The sequence below is a fragment of the Pseudonaja textilis genome, chromosome 2 (genome assembly GCF_049901715.1).
Source record: "Pseudonaja textilis isolate UNSWEBS1 chromosome 2, rPseTex1.2, whole genome shotgun sequence".
NCBI lineage: Eukaryota > Metazoa > Chordata > Lepidosauria > Squamata > Elapidae > Pseudonaja > Pseudonaja textilis.
The window spans coordinates 112,146,317-112,169,235 of NC_141991.1; the positions used below are offsets into that span (position 1 = coordinate 112,146,317).

At 39.6% G+C, this 22,919-nt stretch overlaps 1 protein-coding gene across 1 annotated transcript in view; it reads left to right on the plus strand.

Moving 5' to 3' along the window:
- RNF213 (ring finger protein 213) overlaps nucleotides 1-22,919 on the plus strand; it is a 116,368-nt gene that overhangs the window by 87,006 nt on the left and 6,443 nt on the right. The window contains exons 42-58 of the mRNA XM_087924950.1: nucleotides 461-561; nucleotides 2,054-2,236; nucleotides 2,356-2,513; nucleotides 2,601-2,703; nucleotides 4,359-4,473; nucleotides 5,484-5,704; nucleotides 5,953-6,145; nucleotides 6,774-6,896; nucleotides 9,503-9,613; nucleotides 10,639-10,881; nucleotides 11,930-12,011; nucleotides 14,861-14,895; nucleotides 15,159-15,253; nucleotides 17,087-17,243; nucleotides 18,723-18,897; nucleotides 19,557-19,651; nucleotides 21,238-21,489. Of these exons, the coding sequence (XP_087781076.1) occupies nucleotides 461-561; nucleotides 2,054-2,236; nucleotides 2,356-2,513; nucleotides 2,601-2,703; nucleotides 4,359-4,473; nucleotides 5,484-5,704; nucleotides 5,953-6,145; nucleotides 6,774-6,896; nucleotides 9,503-9,613; nucleotides 10,639-10,881; nucleotides 11,930-12,011; nucleotides 14,861-14,895; nucleotides 15,159-15,253; nucleotides 17,087-17,243; nucleotides 18,723-18,897; nucleotides 19,557-19,651; nucleotides 21,238-21,489 (2,442 nt within the window). The remainder of the gene's footprint in view (nucleotides 1-460; nucleotides 562-2,053; nucleotides 2,237-2,355; nucleotides 2,514-2,600; nucleotides 2,704-4,358; nucleotides 4,474-5,483; nucleotides 5,705-5,952; nucleotides 6,146-6,773; nucleotides 6,897-9,502; nucleotides 9,614-10,638; nucleotides 10,882-11,929; nucleotides 12,012-14,860; nucleotides 14,896-15,158; nucleotides 15,254-17,086; nucleotides 17,244-18,722; nucleotides 18,898-19,556; nucleotides 19,652-21,237; nucleotides 21,490-22,919) is intronic.

Below are 22,919 nucleotides of genomic sequence, written 5' to 3' on the forward strand. Positions count from 1 at the left end.
CGCTGCAAATTTTAAAAATCAATAATCTTAATCCTCTTTCCTTTGGATCGTGAAGAATTTTATATTTAGCCCTTGGTTTATTTTATTTGGCCATGAAAATCTAGATGCACTTTTTATCATTGCTTAAGAGGTAAATCATTTTTCAGAACAGATGTTGTTAGAAAAGTTCATTCTAGATCCACATCTTAACATAACTATTTTGAAATAATGTACATTTCACAAGTCATTTTAATATGCAGGTATTTTGCTTTTTTCTCAATTTGAAAACTTGTTTCTGCAATCAGTTATTTTTGATCTTCCATCCTTGTGTTTTATTTCTCCTTATTAATTTAAAATTAAAATTGTGTTTTTAAAAGGTTTGATAATTTAAGCATTTTAAATATTTTTTAAAACGGTAAATGAGAGAACATGTTTTAGAAATTTTACCGATGGCATTTTTCTCCCCACTCTCCTCTCCCAGTGTTTTCAATGGGATTCTGACATCAAAAAAGGGAGAACATTCACTGCAGTGATGAGATTGCTATGTCAGTGCAAGGGAGAAGCCAGTCAATCATTTTGCAGGTAATGCTTTAGGAGTGGAATGATCCGTATTGTGAGGAAGTCTTCAAAAAATATCACAAATGTTTTTCTTTTCTGGTGGAACTCAACCTGGCATTTAACAAAAAGGTCAAGACGTATAGTAACTCAACCTGGCTCTCTAAACTATCTTTGTAGGTAGAGGTAGCATAGGTAAGAGCCCTTATAAATGAATGTCTCCTTTCTGCCTTTATAGATTTGTGTTATCATCTTCTATGCTATCTCCTCCTTCCCTGTGCAGGTGGAAAAAGAGCAACGGAAAAAATGCTTACACAAGGTCACAGACATAGGTTCAGAATATGCAACAACATCAAATCTATTTCAATATTCATCAATGTGTTAGTCCTTTTTTTTGATGTTTATTATCTCACTGTCACATAACACAGAAATCTGAATAAAATTAAAGAAGAACTGTTTTTTCCCCAAACTAATTTAAACAACCAGACTATAATACATTGGACTGGCTTTCAGTGGGAACATTTACAAGTTGTTCATATGTGAATAGTAGAGAAAAGGGCCACATATATTTGAAATAAAATTCTTGCCTAGAAAGTAAGTCTAAGTTAATTGGTATCAATAAAGATGTTAGGGAATCACTAGGAAAAGAGACAGAACCTTAAACTATTTTAACCTTTGGTATACTGAATGCCTGCTGATTCTCAGGGCTAGATTTCAGAGTTCAGGGGAAATGTTTCTTCTTAATGTGCTTGCGGGCTTCTTAAAATCAGCTTTATAATTTGGGATTCCTACTCTTAAACAGCCATGAAGCATAAGTGGCAAGGAGGACTTTTTTGAACTTTGCCTATAATTCAGTTGCATCACGTGGAGGGGAAAAAAACCAATTTATGGTAACTCATAAGTTGGTAACTTCAAAATCAAATTATTATAATGTGCTTTATCTGTGGCTTTCCTTAAAGGTGGTCCAGAAATTGTAAATAAATCACAATGTAGCAGAACCTCCCAAAGGTCTGGCATAACTTCCATGCTGAAAGAATTTTTCTAGTTGTTGGTGGCTTTGTGGTTCCAATACAAGGGGATCACAATGTTCTTGGTTTACGACAAGTTTAGTTGAGGATTGCTTACTCTTGACAGAGCATGCCCCACACTTTCAGGTCATTTCTGAAACACTATTGGTGAGTTTTTGCATAGATTCATTAAGAAAGCTGTGATTAACTCTACCTTTCCTGTGAGAGAAGTTGTATGAGGGAAGGCATTGGCCCTGAGGTTAAAGCAAACCCCTACTTTTGAAGGGAGGGCTTAAAGCAAACTTATTTGGCAAGGTATTTTAATTGTAGTTTTTCTGCTTTTGTATTTCTGGAACCAGCCCTGGACCATGTTAGGAACAGGCAGCATACAAATACTCTAAGTAAAAACAAATGTGACGGGTAGAACAGTGATTATCTATGGTACTACCTCATTTTGATCTCTGTAATTAAGTACATATTGCTACTTACATGTTTCCCTCTTGATTTCACAGGTTTGGTTTAAACTCATGCCCAATATGTTTGGGCGATCCTACCAATCCAGTAAACCTTCCTTGTGATCATGCATATTGTTATGGTTGTATCAAACAATGGCTGTGTCCCGGTCAGATGATCTGTCCACTTTGCTTGGTCAGTCTACCAGATGATTACAATCCCACAGTGTCTGAGGAGCACAGGTGAGTCTTGTTCTTCTTACCCAGCAGATAAGTTTTTCAGAGGACTTTCAATTGCTGCATTGGCTCTGCATTTCTTGGTACTTTACTAGATAAATAATAACTTACTATTTTCTCCACAGCATTGCCATAAAGAAAAACGCCCAGTTCCGTAAATTATGCAACAATTTTTTCATAGACCTGGTTTCTACAATGTGTTTCAAAGGCAATAATCCCCCAGATAAATGTGTGATTGTAGAGCTATTGAATCTGATGTTTGTCCAAAAATCAATTTTGAAAGGTATGATCATAACATCTATTGAGATTGCTCTAACCTAAAGGGAAGGATTGTACTATTTTTCCAGACTAATTTGCATTATATCCTTAGGCCCTGAAAGCTTGCATACCAAATCTTTGTCCCCCTTTGATGATGTGGTGGATAAAACTCCTGTAATCCGTTCTGCGGTGTTAAAATTACTTCTGAAATATAGGTAAGATATTTCAATGGGGATGCATAAATTGGGGCAGAACATTCTACTTCAGAGTGACCATCTCTGTTGTGTGAACTATTTTCATTATTAAGAACCATCAATTACAGTTCAGACATCACTTTTTAAAACTTAAATTGATTCTTCTGTCTACTCCAGGGGTGGGCAAACTTTTTGGCTCGGGGGCCTCATTGACTTTTAAAATTTGACAGACGGGCCGGGTCAGCACAAGATACGATACATATAAAAAACTGCATTTGTTAACAGTACATATCAAATATAAACAGAAAAAAAGATCCTCTTTTCTTATAAGTCCTATAAGATTTTATCCCATTATCCCAAACTCTTCTTGCTGGGGATCATGGGCACTATAGTTGAGATGCTTTGAAAAGGCTTGCGGGGGGGTATCAATGCAGAAACCGCAAAATCCACCCCCTGTCAGTCAGTCAGACCCTACCTTGAACAGTGATCAAGAGAGGTTTTCTCCCGAGTAAGCACCCCTGGCGTAAACTCCGTGCGTTTTTATGGTTAGCATGGTCAAGTGGAGGCTCTCGCAAAACTGTTTGTGGCTGGAAACGGAGCCCAGTCCACGAAGGGTGGGAATTGTGGACATCCGAGCGCAATTCTCTCCAACGGTCCGGATTGACAGCGAAAGATTCTTTACAGAAGGGACAAAACGAACGTGCGGAGAACGGAGGTCGTAGCGGCATATGACATTGGAGCTTTCACTACACACACACAAACATGTATACAAGAAATAACTAGGGTACCTTGGGGAGCCAGGCACCCCCAGATCTCCCGAGCAGCCCTGCAAACACGCTCCCCAGCCAGCCACGACGACCATTCCCCACCCCCCAGCCCCCCACTCCCTTTGGCGTAAATAAAGGCAAGAGGTCAGTCGTCAGCCTTGGAGAACCGAGTAACACACCTCCCCTTGCAAAAAGGGGGAGACCCAAAACACACATGTGAGCCCCGGACATCAGATACCACCGCACCGGTCCTGAATATGGGAGAAATCCTCCCGGCAAGCGCTAAAGCTGCTGCCCGCCACCCTGGGCTCGATGCTCTCCAGGGATGGAGAGGCGGCGCGCATCCACACCCAGACACCCCAAACTCTCCCTTTGCCAGCGTGGAAGGCAGGCAGCCAGCAAGGCAGGCAGACCCTGCAAGGCTCCCGAGCATGCCGCCCCCGCTGTCCATCAGTCCGTCCCTGCCCGTAGTCACCCGCGCCTGCCCGCTGCTCCGCGGTTGCCAGCGGGGTTCCCCGTTGCCTTGGGCATGCACCGGCTCCTCAAAGGGCAGCTGGCAAGTCTCTCTCCCTTCGGCTGGCAGGTTGACTGTCCTCCATTCCCCTCTGCTGTTGGCCGCCCCGCTCAGCCGCCAAGCCATCGTCCGGCCCGGATCTTTTGTTTCCCAGCTCCCGCTTGGGTGCTCCAACCGGGCGCCCCAATCTTCGGCAGGCCAGATTAAAAAGACCAACGGGCCAGATGTGGCCCGCGGGCCGTAGTTTGCCCACCCCTGGTCTACTCCATGTTGTGGAACAGCAGAAATGTATCCTTATGACCTGGGGGTATCTTTTTATTTCGTGAATACTATTAAAAATAAATTTAAACATCCCTACATTATTTGTGGATAAATGGTGGTTTCTCTTTTCATAGTTTCAGCGATGTGGAAGTCTACGTACAAAAGCATTTATCAACAGTTGAAGCAAATCACTTCATAGACAAGGAAGATAAAATAGAGCTATACATGCTATTCATCAGTTGCTTTGAGGTGACTGTTTTTTCATATTTCTTTTAGAGGGAAACATGGGACAGCAGGTTGATGAGGAAGAGTATTATATTTGTATGAAAGAAAGAAAGGAAAAGAAATGGTTCCTAAAGAATCTGTAGTTGCCCTAATTCTGCTATGTTTTATGGCTCCGGTACACATACACTATGATTTTTTGTTTAGGTCAAACTCAGAAGACACGGGTAAGATGCTGTTGTTATGCTATTGTATCAGAATCTGCTATATTGTAGTCAACTTGGGTTCTTAACTGACTTTTACAAAGAAATTCAATTGGAAATGACTGAAAATTTAAAAGACAAAGGGAATCAATGTCATTCCTTCTCATTTTCCAATTTAGTTTTACATTTACTAAGTTACCAGTTGCTGAAACTGTAAAAGCAGTTTTTCATAAACCATGTCATGCCAACTTGTATTAATATCAGCTTAAACGATGTTGTAGATCATTGCAAATGCACATACTTTACTAGTTTTACTACCTAGATATCGTCATCATGTTCCTGATTTTAACAAACAAAATGATATATGTATCTGTGTAACGTACTGTAATGTTATGTATGTATTTATGCATGTATCTTAGTTCTTAATATTAGGTCTCCCTGTAGCCCTTCTTTTTCCGAATGTTCTTTAATCTGGAATTAATCACTTAAGAAATCTTTAAATTAAGCCCATTCCAGTTCTGATTGCGCACGCAGTTTCTTCCATAAACTTTGGTTATACTGTAAGTGCAGAAATCTTGATTGTACAGAAGTTACAAGGATAAAGTTTGGGGCATGCTTGGGCAGATTGGAATCGGTTAATCTACTAGATTTAAAACCTACTCACCCCTGAGGCATCTACAAAGCCAAGGGCTGATTCTTAAGCTGGAATACTTAATATGAGGACAGTTGAACTATGGGGCTATGAATCTCCACTATTCTATTGCCTGCTTCCAAAGAATACACCTAATTCTTTATTTTATATATATATATATAAAAATATTGTCTGATTTTCAGGATTCATTGTGTGAGAAAACAGGCAATTTTCCCAAAGAAACCAAAATAAGTTGCTTGGCAAATGATGGGTATTTTCTGGAAAAAAGTTTTCATCAATACAACAGCAGCCATCCAGTCTCCCAAAAAATTACCATTGAGTATTTGCAGGGAATTGCCAACCTCCGTCTATGCATGGATAGAGCTGCAGAGGTGATCTTTGAACTTCATGAAACTTCAGGCAAGTGGATTATGGTAGCCACGTGGAAATGCGAACTTTCTAGAAAACTCTCATAAACAACTTCTAATTCAGTTGGGGGCGGGGGGAATTGGAGGGGTGCTGTTTCTGTAACTTCTTACACAACCGTGAGAAAATATTATTTTGTTTTAAATAAAAAACTTTGCAAGACAAATTCTCTTTGCAAGGTAAGTTTTAGAACTGCTGTGCTCTGGTTGGGAATTAAATACCAACTTCTCTTCTTTCTGCAGCCAGTAGTGAAGAAGAAGAAAAGCAAATCCACTTGAAAAAAGTGAGGCAGTTTTTCTGTCGTACTCAAAATAACTGGCATAAGATTTACCTTGTGCGAAAGCTTGCTAGCCAGTACGGGTTGGAATTCACACAGAAGCTTTTGAATAACCGCCAGTATCACTGGGTATTTCCATCAGAAATAATAAAAGAGCAACAGGTAATTCTGATCTGTTACCAAATTATAATTTGTTCTGGAATAGCAATAGCTTCACAGAGCTTTACAATCCTCTCTAAGTGGTTTACAGAGTCAGCATATTGCCCCCAACAATCTGGGTCCTCATTTTAACAACCTCGGAAGGATGGAAGGCTGAGTCAATTTTGAGCCAGTTAGGATTGAACTTCTGCCAATGGTATGCAGAAGTAGCCTGTAATACTGCATTCTAACCACTGCGCCACAACGGCTCTTCCAAAGACAGCTTTGAACAGGAAGGGGTAAATGAATGGATGTCAGAAGGAATTGTTTGAAAGGATCCTTGTTTGGCTTTTCTTGAGTAGATTATCTTGCTGTGAGATGTTAGTATTAAAATAGAATAGCTTGAGAGGCAGCTATGTAAGATTAAACTGTCAGGCAGTCCTGAATAACCAGTGGATTCACGTGCCTGTTTACTTTATGGATGATATAAAGTTTTAACTGTCAGAAGCTTCTAACTGCCGGACTTTCTAAAGAAAGTCTAAAAATCCCATTGACTATAGTAGGGACAAGTTAATTGAATGAGTGAATTAGTACATACAGTTCGCCTTTTATTTTGTTTCTAGTTTGTTTATTTTGTGGTTTGTGGCCTCAGGCATTCCAACCTGGTTGCATTGATCGTTTCCTGGTTTGTGGCAAGGACTACAAAGCCATACGCAATACTGTGGAGCAAGCATTGATAACATGCGAGACAGAAGTCATTGCAGAAGCCCTGAAGGTAACATCTTATTTTTCTGAGCAGCTTACCTCTTCTTGCTTAGCAGGAAGGGGGCTTCTCTTATTTGGTAATAAGCACAAAGTACAAAAGAATTTAAAGGATCCATTCATTTCTGTTTCTATTAGCTATGCTGGACAAAAAAGATATTTTTGTTTATAACGTTTTTAAAGAGGCAAATGGTGCTGTGATATTTTTTCTTCAGTATTAAATACCCAGTTTGGAATTTTGGAAGGAAGTTTTATTGTAATTGTCTACAATGAGTAACTATTCTTCCATAGCTCATAGCCTGTTTGAGCCAGTGAGCACCTTTGGAATTTAATTCTCATGGCAGTCATGGGGATACTTATTCATCCCCAATCTTTCTCACCCTTCTGTCAGTCAAGATTACTTTATTTTTGTGTTATATTTACATTTTTGGTGGTTTTTTTTTTTTCAAACAAAGCACTATACTGTAATAGAATAAAATAGAATAACAGAGTTGGAAGGGACCTTGGAGGTCTTCTAGTCCAACCCCCTGCTTAGGCAGGAACCCCTACACCACTTCAGACAAATGGTTATCCAATCTCTTCTTAAAAACTTCCAGTATTGGAACATTTACAACTTCTGGAGGCAAGTTGTTCCACTGATTAATTGTTCTAACTGTCAGGAAATTTCTCCTAAGTTGCTTCTCTTTCATTAGATTCCACCCATTGTTTCTTGTCCTACCCTCAGGTGCTTTGGAGAATAGCTTGACTCGCTCTTCTTTGTGGCAGCCCCTCAAATATTGGAACACTGCTATCATGTCTCCCCTAGTCCTTCTTTTCATAAGACTAGACATATCCACTTCCAGCAACTGTTCTTTATATGTTTTAGCCTCCACTCCCTTAATCATCTTCGTTGCTCTTCTCTGCACTCTTTCTAGAGTCTCAACATCTTTTTTACATTGTGGCAACCAAAGCTGGATGCAGTATTTTAAGTGTGGCCTTACAAAGGCATTAAAAAGTGGTATTAACACTTCACGTGATCTTGTTTCTATTCTTCTGTTTATGTAGCCTAGAACTTATGTTGCCTCTTTTGTCAGCTGCAGCACACTGCTGGCTCATATTTAAATGACTCCAAGATTCCTGTCACAGTTATTACTTTTGAGCAAGGTAGCACATATACTCTACCTATGCATTTTGTTTTTCTTGCCTAAATGTAGAATCTTACTTTTTTCACCTTTAAATTTCATTTTATTAGATAGTGCCTAATGTTCAAGTCTGTCTGTATCTTAATCCTATCTTCTGGCATGTTGGCTATTCCTGCTAGTTTGGTGTCATCTGCAAATTTGATGTGTTCCCCATCTATCCCCTTGTCCAACTCATTGATGAAGATGTTGAAGAGTACTGGGCCTAAAACAGAACCTTGGGGTATCCCACTGCATGCTTCCCTCCATGTAGATGCAGTTCCATTGAGGACTATACATTGTGTGCGGTTACAAATCCATCTAGTGGTGATGCTGTCTAACCCACATTTTTCTATTTTATCAAGTAGTAAGTTCTGGTCTACTTTATCAAATGTCTTACTGAAGTCTGAATAAATTATATCGACAGCATTTGTCTAGTCCACTAATTTTGTCACTTTGTCAAAAAATGCAATAAGATTAGACTGGCATGATCTGTTTTTAACAAACCCATGTTTTGGTTATTGCTTCTAGGTGTTCTGTGATTTATTGCTTGATTATCTTTTCCAGAATCTTTCCCAGAATCTTCCCTGGTATTGAGGTCAGGCTGATAGATCTGTAGTTTCCTGGATCTATTTTTTTGAAGATAGGAACTAGTACATCAGCTCTTTTCTAGTCCTCTGGAAGTTCGCTGGTGCTCCAGGATCTTTGAAAGATATAGTTCAGTTGTTCTGAGATCTTGTCTGCCAGTTCCTTCAGAACCTTGGGTCATTCCTTAATTTTCCCTAATTTTTAAAAAATTTCCCTAAGTTTATTTTCTGGGTCCTGGAGGCATTCCTTCACACAAATTGAAGCTCATGTTGGCGCTTTTCATAGCAGTGTGTTGACTTACCCATAACTGCTTTGATTAATAGAATCTGGGGAGAAACACAATGGGGAATAAGAACGATATACATATGATCTGAGCTTTAATCCACTTTGGTCTTATCAGGTTCATTGATTCTAATTAACCTGGCATCAGTGATTTATTTTCTTGAGTCTTTTTGTAGAATGCTTTGTAAATTGTGTTTGGTGAGGAAGATGGATCTGCTTACAAGGAAAAACCCCCAAAAGACAAAAGATAACCCAGTCCAAACTACTTGCACTAGTTGGTGGAATAAATTTGAATGCCAAATTGGAATAGAGATTCTTATGTAAATCTGTGTCATTCCCTTGCCTGGTTTTGCCTTTACATAATTGGTGAGAAACCTTTTACAAAACAGCTTGGTTTAGCTACTTATAGATCAGTCTAGGAGGATTTCAACTACTATAATTTAATACTTCTTTGGAGTTTGGAGTGTAAGGCTGTGTTATTATTACTCCAGGTTTTATTTTGTGCTCTTAATTATTCTGTTACCAGCCGCAGATGGAAACTCGACTCCTGATTATCTTACTTAGTTTTGGTTATTTGTATCCTTCTCTTCAGGCATACAAGGGCTCCAAGTCTGCACTGCCAATTCATTTTCTTCTGACTATCTTCAGAGAGCTCACATCACTGTATGGAGGCGGAAACCCAAATGCTCACCCTAAGCAGAAGGTGAATTAGTTTTCATTCTGCAAAATATCATGCTAATTATAGAAATGACTGGGGTAAACTAAATATAGGTACTCCTTGACTTATAACAGTTCACTTAGTGATCATTCAAAGTTACAACGGCAGTGAAAAAAGTGACCTACGACTGTTTTTCACATTTATGACTGTTGTGGCATTGCTTTGGTCACATGATTTACATTCAGATGGTTGACAACTGACTCACATTTATGACAGTTGAACCAGATTACTTAACGACCATGTTTCTAATTTAAGAACTTAACAAATCTTCCGAGCAAAGTCATAAAATGAGGCAAAATTCACTTTAACAAATTTCTCACTTAGCAATATAAATTTTGGGCTCAATTGTGGTCATAAGTTGAGGACTACCTTTAATAGGTTGATTGTGCACGAAATCAAATGTTCTGTGTTTTCTCCTCAGGACATTTACAACAGCAGTTTTGAGCTCAGAACGTTTGAGGGTCAAACATTTTGCACATCCTGAATGTGTTGTGGTTTCTCTCAACTGTTTCCATTTGGAAAATCTGTTGATAAGATTGTACCTATAAACCAGATCTGGGCATTTCAAGGCCCATGGGTCACATCTGGCCCGGGGGTAGTCCCAATCCATCTCACGATGGTGGCATCGATGGCAGGGCTTCTGGCAATGACAAGGCAGTGGTGGCAGGGGGCAGGTAGCCTTCCACAACAGTCTCAATTTCCCATGTGGCTCCTTGAGAAAATTAATTGCCCTCCCTGGCTATTAACAGGATTTCCATGTACCTGTTGCGATTTTCTGTACTGCTACTTGTGCCTTATGTTAGTGGATTCATACCTTGTCCAGAGGACTCTTACTATTACTATATTGTAAGTTTCCTGGAGTCACTCAAGCAGGCCGCAAACAATTGCTGATAACAAAGTGCAATAATATTACATGAATGGGTATGAAAATAAGTAAATAATTAATCATTGTTATGTTGCAGATTAAGTCTTTTGAACTTGCATTTACTTTCCCTCCCTCTGTTTTTCAGCAATGTGATATACTTAAAGAATTTATCCAGAACTCCAAGGTTCTTCCATCTGCAAAACTGAAGTCATTTGCTGAATCTCTTATTTCTAATCAACTCCCCTTGCTGACTCTGGCTTCTCTGTCTTTTGGCCGCAACATGATGGTGATTGAAATGGCAGTTCATACTGCAGTTGTTTTGCTTTGTGGCCAGAATAGAATCCTTGAACCCCTAAGGAATCTGGCATTCTCACCTGGAACAATGCTGGTAAGGAAGTTCATGCCGGACTTAAAAGTTTTTTTTTTAACTTAAAGTCTTATTTTAAAAAAAAGTATCATGCATCTTTGTTAGCTTGAATATTCAAGAAGGTTAACAACTACTATGATAACTAATGCAGATTTTTTTAAAAAATAGAGAAATGAACAATGATTAAATTAATGAGCAAGAAATCAAGGCCTAGAGAAAGCTGTTCTAGAGGCAGAGAGAGTGGGTATCAGACACTCCCTAACTTGGGAATGTTCTGTGGCAAGAACGTTATACATTTTAACATCTGTATGGAACCATCATGGGAGAGGCTGTCCTTCAAAGAACTACACCAGAGACCACTTAAAGCAGTGTTTCTCAACCTTGGCAATTTGAAGATGGGTGGACTTCAACTCCCAGAATGCCTCTGGCTGGCTGGAGAATTCTGGGTGTTGAAGTCCATCCATCTTAAAAGTCAGGTTCTCAAGGTTGAGAAACACTGATATAAATATAAACACCAGCTGCTTAAATTATGCTCATGAATCATTTGGTAGAGGTATAATGGAATTTCAGGATCTTTTACTAGTTAATAAATTGCAGAGCATGCCAGTTAAACCTTTCAGACTCTCTTCGGAGGTAATGCTGGAAAATAGCAATAGCACTTAAGACTTAGATACCACTTCACAGTGCTTTACAGCCCCCTCTAGGTGGTTTATGGAGTCAGCATTTTACCCCCCAACAATTTGGGTCCTCATTTTACTGACCTCGGAAGGATGGAAGGCTGAGAACCTTGAGATAGTCAGTATTGAACGTCTTGCAATGAGCAGAATTAGCCTGCAATACTGCATTCTAACCACTGCGTCACCACGGCCCAAACAAATTAGCTTGTTTTCTAGTTTCCCCTTCAGTTTATTTATACCTTTACAATTTGAAGATAATTCTCAGTGTTTACTTTTTAATTATATGAGAAAATGAGTTTGGATCAGTTAGATCAGGAAGTTCTAAAGAAAGTTATCACTGTGTATTATCTAATATATCACAATTCAATTTTTCCATCTGTCCTTTCACCTAGAACGCTTTTCTGCCAACCATGCCAGAAGACATGTTGGCTCAAGCTGTGAAGTGGCAGTTAAACGGAAAGGTTCATTGGTATAGTGAGTATCAGCCTTTGGGGTATATGATGGGAAAATCATGATGGACATCTCCAGTGTATAGATCTGAATAAACTTTGCTGTTTTCCAGCAACATATTTTCATAAGTCATGGTAATTTCTGTTTTGGTGAGAGTCCTCAAATGTATGTGCCTTGTGACCTACACGATGATCTTTAAGAAAATGTCATAGGACCATATGAATATAGGTCTGGGGTGTAGGTGGCAGGAGTGGGCATGGAGCAGAGAACCATTGACAAATTCACAGCCATGAAGAGAATGGCTAGTCATAAAAGACCATTTCATAGAGTGGCAAGCTAAAGTATGTAAAATGGAAATTAAGCTTAAATGCAAGATAAAGGTGTTACTGAGCTCCAAAACACAAACCTGTTCTGTTGAAACCAGTTGTTTTATTTCCCCATTTAATCTTTATCTCCATCACAAATTTCTCTGTAGGATTGCCCACTCCCTTATACCCTTCCTTTTTATAAACACACAAACCCCCAGAACAGCCTTTTCCTTTCTTCTGGCTTTTTATGAACCAAGGAGAGATTTATAAATAAGGACAAGAGGTTAAGAGCATGGCATTTTGGAGAGGAAATGAAGGTGTCTGTGAATTCAATGGTGCTTCTATTGTTTTACCTGCCGATTTAAACCATTTGCCATGAAATTAGGGGTGTCAATTTGTGATGCTTTAAAGTAGGTTTGTCCAACCCGCGGCCCAGGGGCTGCATGCGGCCCAGGTCGCCTCGTAATGCGGCCCAGTGCCCACCCCAACCTTCGTGCCAGAGCCAGCAAGGAGGAGGAGGAGAGGCAGGCGCGAGGTGGGGCGAGGCGAGTGCCAGGCCAAGCAGCAAGAGAAAAGGCGGGCGCCGTCAGAGTGCCACCTCCTGCTGTTGCCGCCGCCGGCACCGCCACCGCTTCTGCCCCCACCGCTGCCGCTTCTTCCCCCGCCGCCGCTTCTGCCCCCGCAGCTTCTTCCCCCGCTGCTGCCACCGCTTCTGCCCCCGCCGCTTCCTCCCCCGCCACCACTGCTGCTTCTGCCCCCGCTGCTGCTTCTGCCCCCACCACTTCTTCCCCCGCTGCTGCCGCCGCTTCTGCCCCCACCGCCACTTCTGCCCCTGCTGCCGCTTCTGCCGCTGCTGCTTCTGCCCCCGCCGCTGCTTCCTCCCCCGCCACCACTGCTACTTCTGCCCCCGCCACCGCCGCTGCTTCTTCCCCCGCCACTGCTGCTGCTTCTGTCCCCACCACCGCTGCCCCCGCGGCGAGCGCAGGTAAGCAGGGGCAGGAAGAAAGCAATAAGCGTGGCGTCAGGGGCAGAACGGCGAATTAACGAGGACGAGGAAGAAAGCGGTGGGGCTTGATGAGGGCAGAAGCGTGGCGTGACGAAGCGGTGGTGAAGAGGCGGCAGTGGGGCAGAAGCGGCGAGGCGGAAGCGATGGCATGGAAGCGGCGAGGGCGAAGCAGCAGCAGGAGCGGGGGCAGAAGTGGCGGCGGCGATGGGGGAAGAGGCAGGGGCAGAAGCGGCAGCAGGGGCAACGGTGGCGGGGGCAGAAGCAGCAGCGGCAGTGGGGGCAGAAGCGGCGGCAGGGGCAGCGGCGGCAGGGGCAGAAGCAGCAGCGGTGGCAGGGGAAGGCTTCTGCCCCCGCCGCTGCTGCTGCTGCTGCTTCTGCCTTCCAGTCCTGCCTCATCCAGCCGGGCCATTTGCAGGAGGAGAGGTAGGCATGAGGCAGGCGAGCTTTCTCCCCCTCACTCCCCTCCCCCTGCAAAATTTGGCCAGAATATAAACTGTGATAAAAAAAAATGTGATAAAAAACGTGATAAAAAATAAATAATTTTTAATAAATAATAAATAATAAAAACATCTCACTAATTTCATTTCCAAATAAATTTAATATGTTAACTATGTTTTCTATGGTTTTGGGGGATGATCAGGTATTGTTACTGTTATTTTATTTTATGTGCAGCCCAAACCAAATTTTCATCTAATGTGGCCCAGGGAAGGTGAAAGGTTGGACACCCCTGCTTTAAAGAATCTTCCAGACTATGATTTACAGAAATGGGAAATATTTGTAAAGATGTTTGTATCTTTACTGCCCTAGTGATGACATCCAACAAGAAAATAAAAGCATTGGTATTTTCTGATCATACATATGAACGCCATGTAACAGATACAGTGATAATCTGCAAAATTGGTGGAATCCATCTCTGAAAGCAGCCAGCAAAATTTATTTTTAAATTAGGCTGTTAAAGTGTTGTTTTGCTTAGATGCAGTTTTAATTGGAGAAAAATAGAAAAAAACTTTGGAAAGATAATGCTTTTAGTCTTGCTGCTATATTGATGTACAAAACATTTATCGGTTGCACTTGCTTTCTTCAGCACAGGTATATAAATTTCCCCTGAATAGGTCTCCTATTTCTTCCTAAGAAATAAATGCAACTTTCATATTTACTTCTATTTCATATGACATTGCTGTTTTTGAAGATTCAAAAACCAGACTGTTCTATAATGCCTGTTTCATCTTGGAGATTGTGGGTCATAATAAACACATACGAATAAAAGCATAGATTAAAAAGACTAAAAAGTACAAAGTTAAATGGAACAAGTTAAACGTAAAAACCAAAATTAAACAAATATTAATGTTGAGGATTTAACAGGCAATCTTTCTGGTAATTAGCTAAGGAAAGTATGGCATCTTATCTGAATCTTGAATGTCTTTTTTCCTTTTGTTTTATCTGTTTTTTATGATGTCATTAGTGTTTTGAATTTTAATTATAATTATGAATCCTGAGAATAATTTAGAATTACTGGCAGTATTGTACTGATTTACTTTTTGCTTTCTTTATTCAACCAGCATGTCCAAATGGTCACCCCTGTATTATTGGAGAGGTAAGAAATGGAAATGGGGAGAGGGGGAAGGAGGGGTGGGAGAGAGAGAGTGAGATTGTTTTGTATTTATTTGGCTTAGCTCTTAATGTTTTCTTCAATAGTATATATGTCTTAAGGCAACAGACAATTAAGTCAAAATTATTACCTTGATTAATAATTTTAAAAGGGTATTCTAATCACATGCTAATTGGACTTAACTGAAACAGTGAAGAACTATTTTTGTTCTCTATTTTATAACATTTGTTTCTCTTCCCCCCCCCCAGTGTGGTCAACCTATGCAACGTAGTCGTTGTGTTGATTGTGGTGTTGAAATTGGAGGTGTTAACCACAGGCCACTGCAAAACTTCCGAAAAGCAAGGTTTGAATTTCAGTTTCATGGAATTTTATTTGTAAATGCTGATGAAATGATCTGTCATTTACCGACTTTTTGTGTACACATATAGTTTCCTTGCCTGGCAAAATTAGATTGAATATCATCTATGGACTCCTAATGTCAGTTTTCATTCTGAATAGCTCTGGCTAATTGTGATTCTAACTATACCTACTCTCCTAATTTCTTGGGTCCAAAATATGTATAATGTCAAAGGGACGTGGTGGCTAAGACACTAAGCTTGTTGATTGAAAGGTCGGCAGTTCAGTGGTTCTAGTGCGGCATAACGGGGTGACTCCCGTTAACAGTCCCAGCTTCTGCCAACCTAACAGTTCGAAATAACATAAAAAATGCAAGTAGAAAAATAGGGACCACCTTTGGTGGGAAGGTAAATAGCGTTGCGTGTACCTTTGGCATTTAGTCATGCCAGCCACACGACCACAGAGACGTCTTCTGACTAGCGCTGGCTGTTTGGCTTTGAAACGGAGATGAGCACAACCCCTAGAGTCTGGAATGACCAGCACATATGTGCGAGGGGAACCTTTACCTTTACCTATTTATAATGTGACAAAAAGGAATCATGCAAAGGGATAGATATAAATGGAGCCCTGAGTTCTTGGTGATCTCTGAGCTTGGTTGTTGTCTTGCAGATAATTTCATTACCCAAACTAGGTAACGTCTGCAAGAAATGTCTACAAGAAACATCTGCAAGACAACGATCAAGCTCAGAGAGCAGCAAGGACCCCCTCATTTCAACCCTGATCTACAAATATTGGAGCAGTTTTGAGTTCAAAAGGGAGAGAGAGTTTCGATTGCTAGGCAAAGTTCCCAAGGAAGTCAGTGGTTGTCAAAACAAGATGAGATTTCTCAGATTTTATAGAAAGGGCTTTCATGTACTAAGAGCTAATTAGAACAGTTTCAAGGACGAGTTTATAACCATTGGTTGTCACGAAAAGTTCTTCCAAATGGTGGTCTCTGTGATTCACATACATAGGGTGAGAGAGAACCCTTTTAGAATCTTCTGAAGCAGGGCTGTCAACATTTCATTTTGAATTCAACAATATGAGCATGTAGATCAGAAGGTAATTTGGACTGATAAGGAGTTTCTATTGTTTCCCCTTTCTCCTGAACTTTCTGTCAGTCCATTCTATTCCCTCATGAACCATCCCATCACTGAACAAAAAGAACAAAATGTTTAAGATGCTTGCTAGGATTACTTCAGCAATCATATAATGTATTTAACTTTGTTTGCAACAGTTCCTTAGAGAAAGTAAATACTGCTACAACTGTGTGTAATAATATAAAGATAGTCCTTACTTACAACCACAATTGAGCCCCAAATTATTGTTTTAAGCAAGACAGTTAAGTGAGTTTTGCCCCACTTTACAACTTTTCTTGCCACAGTGAATCATTAATGAGTGATTCATTAAGCGAATCATTACAGTTGTTAAGTTAGTAACACAGTTGTTAAGTGAATTTGGCTTCCCATTGACTTTGCTAGTCAAAAAGTCACCAAAAGCGATCACGTGACCCCGGGGCACTGCAACCATCATAGATATAACCTAGTTGCCGAGCGTCCGAATCTGGATAAAGTAACCATGGGATTGCTGCAGCAGTCGTAAGTGAAAAATGGTCATAAGTCACTTTTTTTCTGTGCTTGTTGTAAGTTTGAACAGTTACTAAATGGATGATGGTAAGTCGAGGATCAGTTATATCCACCCAATTTTGGATGACAAATTATTATAATTTTCATTACCTGGAAATCATTGTAAAATAATAGGAAAAATGAGCAAGTTTCCCTGTGTGATATCTTTGCCGCAGTATTCAGGACAGGACACAAACGGGCCACATTCTTGGAGATCCTAGGAAAAGAGGTCCAGTGATCACATCAGAGAGGGAGTTGTCTCCAGCTGTCCTAATTCTGATTCGCTTGCTCACTCACTTTGCATTGCTTCTGGGAGCCTCAAATGATGCCCAGGTATTTTGTTTTGCACAAAAAATTACAACTTACCTGCTTCTTTCTGAAATGCATTGTACACAAAGAGACGATGACTTATCTAAAATGGAATTACTTGAAAAATCAGGTTTTCTCAATATTATGAAAAGTAATAATTATTGGTCCTGAGAATACAAGGCCATAATACCATGTTTTCCTGAAAATAAGACCCAATTGGAAAATAAGCCCTAATGTGTGATTCGTAGCAAAAATTAATACAAGACCCAGTCTTTATTTTCTGAGAAACATGGGTAGTAGTCATGTTATAGTAATATAGTACTAATTATAAAGTAACAACTTCATTCAAGCAGCATAACTACAATTAGATGTTTAATGATTATGGAGCATAAGACACCCTGGGCACTGTCACTGTACCATGCATGCTTCAAAGTTTTCAGGAAGCAAAATGGAGACCATGATCTTCTAGGGCAGAGTTTTTCAAACTTGGCAATTTTAAGATGTGTACATCCAGAATTCTCCATCCAGCGTATTTAGAGTTGCCAAGTTTGAAAAACACTTCCCTGTTTATTGACACTGGTCTGGATGAAGTCTTATAGTTCCTTTCCCTCAGATACTTGTGTTTCACGCTCATCCTATTTTCAAAAGTTCCCTGCATATTTCCACCTTATATCAGAATTAACTGTAAATGTGCTTTGTTTAATCAAAGCTGTAGTTAGCTATTCTCTGCAGTTATGGGCTATAGTTAACTATTCTCTGACTTGCATTCTTGGCAAAAAGTATGCAATCTGAAATGTATGGGGTGTTTTTGTTTTTGATGTGAGTTCTCATTGCCCATAGAGAAATATTATTGATGTTCTTAATAACACATTGAAAATAAAGTAATTTGCATTTCAGCACTCAGTGAAAAATGTAATAATGAAGCATGTTCAAAATTATGTTTTTCTCTCAATTCTAAAACACGGATTACTTTAGTTTCATTACGTTACTAAAAATATCAGTAATACTTTTCTATGAGCAATGAACACTAGCATTAAAATCCAAAACACCCTAGGCCTTTTAGGTTGCATACTCTTTGCTAAGAATGCAGGTCAGAGAACCAAGATGTTGGACTGGCACTGGGAAAACTTGAGCTTAATTCCATCTGCAGCCATAGAGTTCACTAGGTGATTCTCTATCATTCCAACCTACTTTTCATACTTGTTACTACAGGAAAAAATGGAAGAGGGATCCATGTTCTATGCCAGTTTGAGCTGATGGGTAGAAAGATGGAATAGAAACCTTAACAAATCAATAGGTTGAAAGAGTAGTGCTCGATTGTGGTACCAGAAAATTAAAGTCAAGAGAATTGTGGGCTCCCCTTGTATAATAGTGACATATTCATTTATTTTTAAGTTAAAGGGATGTTTTTAAAATACTTGCTTAAGTACCTAGCTTTGTGATTAAATGCTTATTCACAAGTCATGTAGACAAGAATTCTGAATGGTAGGTTCTGTTGCTCAGTCTCTCTTGCAGATCATAAAACCACAGGTTCAGGATCCAGTAAATTTCTTGCTGCAGCATATTGACAAAGACTTAGAGCAGTTGATGAATACTCTTGGGAAGAGTGCTGATGAAACCACTAATGTCATCCACCTCATTCTGTGTAGCCTTTCCAAGGACCAACATGCAGGACAATGTAAGGACAGCAGCTTGCCGAATGTTGTTTACATTTAAAGACGTACAATTGCAGCACATTTTTTAATAATATACTTCAAAGGAACTGAGAGGACCAGAGATCAAGAGTGATTAAATATTACACCCACGAGAAATCACTGCCAGTGTGTGGTTGCCATACTTGGCTTTTAATCTGATTTCATTAAGGAATTTAGATGTGTTAGATAATTTATATCTGTCCAAAAAGCCTGTGATGATTTATTAACCTGCACAAAACTGTGATAATGGTTATGGTAATAAACAATGGTTAGCGGGGGAAATAATGGTGTGTTAAACTCACCCACCAACATTTTTTTGGGCAACCCAGTAACTTGCATTCTTTGTTTTAAATCTTGAGCTCACTGAATTCCCATATGGTTTTTTGTATAAGTTTGGAGAAATCACTTCTGCATCTGTAATTCAACTGTACACTGAAGTGTTTCACTGTGAAAAGAATATGTAGTCCATACACATCTCTTTGTACTATTCTCTTCTCACAATAGCAATATAAGGAAGAAAACAGGTTTATTTTATTTCAGAAATTAAGACAAACCTTCTCCAAAAAATCTAGGAGGTTCAGAATCTAAGAAGCAAAATAACTGGCTAGTTGGGGGCCAAATAAATGTAATAAATCTTTTGCAGGGCCAGTACATTTTAACAGTCAGCTTTCCATCAAAGAGCACAGAAACAAATGGGAAGAAAGTGTTGCACGCACCATTATTCTACCTGAACTGAAGGTAAAAAAAAAATGTTTGTGTGTCCCTGTCTCTCTCTCTCAGTCAGTCTGTCTGTCTCTCCCCGGAATACCACCGATTAGGTGTTCCAGCTGCCTGTATTCCTGTTTTCCGGAAGGCCGATCCAACTGCCAATCAGCTGCTCAGCAGTGAAGGCTCCAGCGTTCCCAATGGTGGCAGCGGCAAACGCCACTGCTGCACCAAACCCCCTCACCCTCCACAATATTTGCTTCATAAGATGCAGACATTTCCACCCACTTTTTTTGGGGGGGGAAGCGCATCCTTTAGAGCAAAAAATATGATAACTGTCTATCGGTTTATCGATCTATCAGCCACACACACATATTCAGATAGAAATGCTGTTGCATGAAAACTTTGTGTCTGTGTGTGTAGGTGGGTAGGTATGCATATACATATATATGCATATATATGTTTATGCATACATACACACACAGACACACAAACAAGCCAGGCTGAATTTAAAATTAAAGTAGGTTTTATATGTTTATATAACATATAAACATGACACTAGGCAAAATGTGGGTTAGATATAAGAAAAACTGTTTTTTCTTGGTGCTGTAGACAGAGTCAGTTGGCAATACTGTCTTGAGTCTATACATCATATTAATGGTATATAAGGCTATTATTTGGGCCTCTATCGTGTGTCATATTAGCAGTATGTAACATCAATTGCTAGAAACCAAGAAATTGCTGCTATCTTCCTTAATGATCTGAAAGAAGCAAGGTATTAATTAGTTTATTAGTTTATTAATTAATTAGTAATCTGTTTAAACTAAGTTTAGTTCTGCCAAAGGGAGAGGGCTGACATATCCACCATTTTAACCTTCCTCCAATCCTATACTTAAGAACGAATCTATACAGCCTTGCATAGAGGCAAACTTTACATCCTCATGATAACTCCTCTAGTGCTTGGAGTGAACTCCATAAATTGTATAGAGTTGGGTTCCAGATCCCAACAGACATGGGAGATAGTGTGATAGGCTACCAAGAACCAAGAACAACACAAGGAGTTAATTCTGAGTAATTTCCTTTATTGTTCCTCACTTATAAGACAGAATTTTGCTAGACTAAAGCAACTATCTCCATAACTACAGATGTATAGTGTGTATATCCCTATACCAGAAGGAGGGTTTTTTAACCTCTCTTCCTGCCGACTATACTTTACAATCTCTGCTGCCTGTTTTCCCCTTGGAAAACAGCCCCAGACTATGTTCCCCCAGATATTGAGACAGCTTTTGTATATCTACCTTATGATGGTTTTAGTTTCTTAGCTCGATTTTCCAGAACTGTGAAAAGCTGACTTTTCATATAACTCTTATTCAGAATGGAGACTTATGAGACACATTTCAAAACCACATTTTTGAACAGTAGCTTTTAAGAAATTATCATTCAGCTTTTGAAAGCTATTTGAATTAAGAAAATTACCTAGGGTCAGTCACTCAAGTTATCCTTACAGCTGTACAGATTCCTGGGTGAATGCTATAATTCTGATATTGCTTTAAAGAAGTTGTTTTTATGCACTCTCTTTTTATGATGCCTCTCACACATGTGCCATGTTTTCTAAGCAGCTTTTGGATAAAGCACTTCTGGACTTGAATAAACAAATCAGTGAAGATGAAAGACTTTCTTCCAACCCTGTAGTGAAAATTATTTATGGGGACCCTGCAGTCTTCCTGCCCCATCTTCCCAAAGACAGTGTTATACATTCCTCTCGGATATGGAGTTGCAAGAAGAGGATCTCAGTCGAGCATCTGGCTCACATCGTCCAACAGAAAGGCAGCAAGGATACTGTGCCCATCTTGCAGAAATTTTTGCAAAAGGTGAGCATGCCAATATCTTTGCCAGTGGTCATGTCATGGGATTTGTGAAACAGAAAATATGCAGTGCTGGAACCTAGTTGTCAGCTGCTTGTCCTAATTGTCCAACACAAAAACCTGTGTCTGCCTTCTTTTTTTGCTTGAGTTTTATTAATGTAACCATTTTGATCTAGGAGTAGAAATTCTTTTGTCAGCTGCTTGTCAAAAGCTGAGCTACATCAAACCGTGCAGAAACTTTGAAATATTAACATCACAGTTGCAACATAAGGAACCTCTGTTGGCGTTTCTATAGTGCTGTCATCCAGAGACCCAAATCTCTTCTAAACTTTGAAGGTGCCAAGTCCTGTCAGATTTCAATGAGGCTAGCCTTTTTTTAAAAAAAAAAAAATCATGCTTGCACATGTGAAATTAATAGTGAAACCTAATGGCGGGGCAAATACATGGTTGCTTGATCATTTAGTTGCTAATCCAGCTGCTTTCTGGATCATCCTTTGGATCAAGTGCTTACTGCACAGAAATCAGTTGATTTGCCCTTGTAGCAGGAATGGGCAGGAATAAACTAAATCACAGAATTATTTACTTTAACTGGATGTGGTGGTGGGAGAAATTATTGTCTTATTTTTGATTAAGAAGAAAAAACATTAATTGTGCATATGAATCTTTGTTGTATGCATCAAGTGTACAGTTGAAAATAAATCAGTTTTGGCTGTTACCTTTTTGTAGAAAGAAAAGAAAAGAAAGAAGGAGAAAGGAAAAAGAAAATGTTTTATTAGATGCAGTTCTTTCTTGAGAGTGGGGATCAACATCAAAAATAATATTATATTATTAAAGTCAAATCAGTATAAAATTATTGCTCAAGAGATTTATTCACAACCATTGCACATTCTCTGGTGCCCATCTTAAAGCTGCCCAAACCCATGCAGATTTGCTCAAGCAGGGGGTTGGACTAGAGGACCTCTAAATTTCCTTCCAGCTCTGTTATTTTATATTCAGAAGGTTTTTAAGTTCATTTGTTCTCAACCACATTGAAGTGCAATGTGCATCTTCTGGCTAAAAAGAATTTTCAATCTAAAAGGAAGGGCTGGGTTGCCAGTTGATTGCTTTCCCAAAGGTAGAATAAGGATAGAAAGAGGAACAATCAGCATTTGTTTTGATGAAGTGTAAGAGCGAGCAAGTTTATGTCTGAAATACTACAATTGTCGATGATGCAGTAGCTACTTATTACCATACACCTTTCTAAATTGTTTATAATTGGGTAATTGTCAGCAATACTACTTTTCCAGCTTCATGGACAACAGAAAGTGAATGTCTACTAATGTTGATTTATAGTTGATCTGTTAATACTGATACAATCTTTTCCATGTGCAAAATGAGGAGCACATGCCCCCAATGCTGTCCTACTTTTGAGAGAACCAGATTTCATGTATACACAT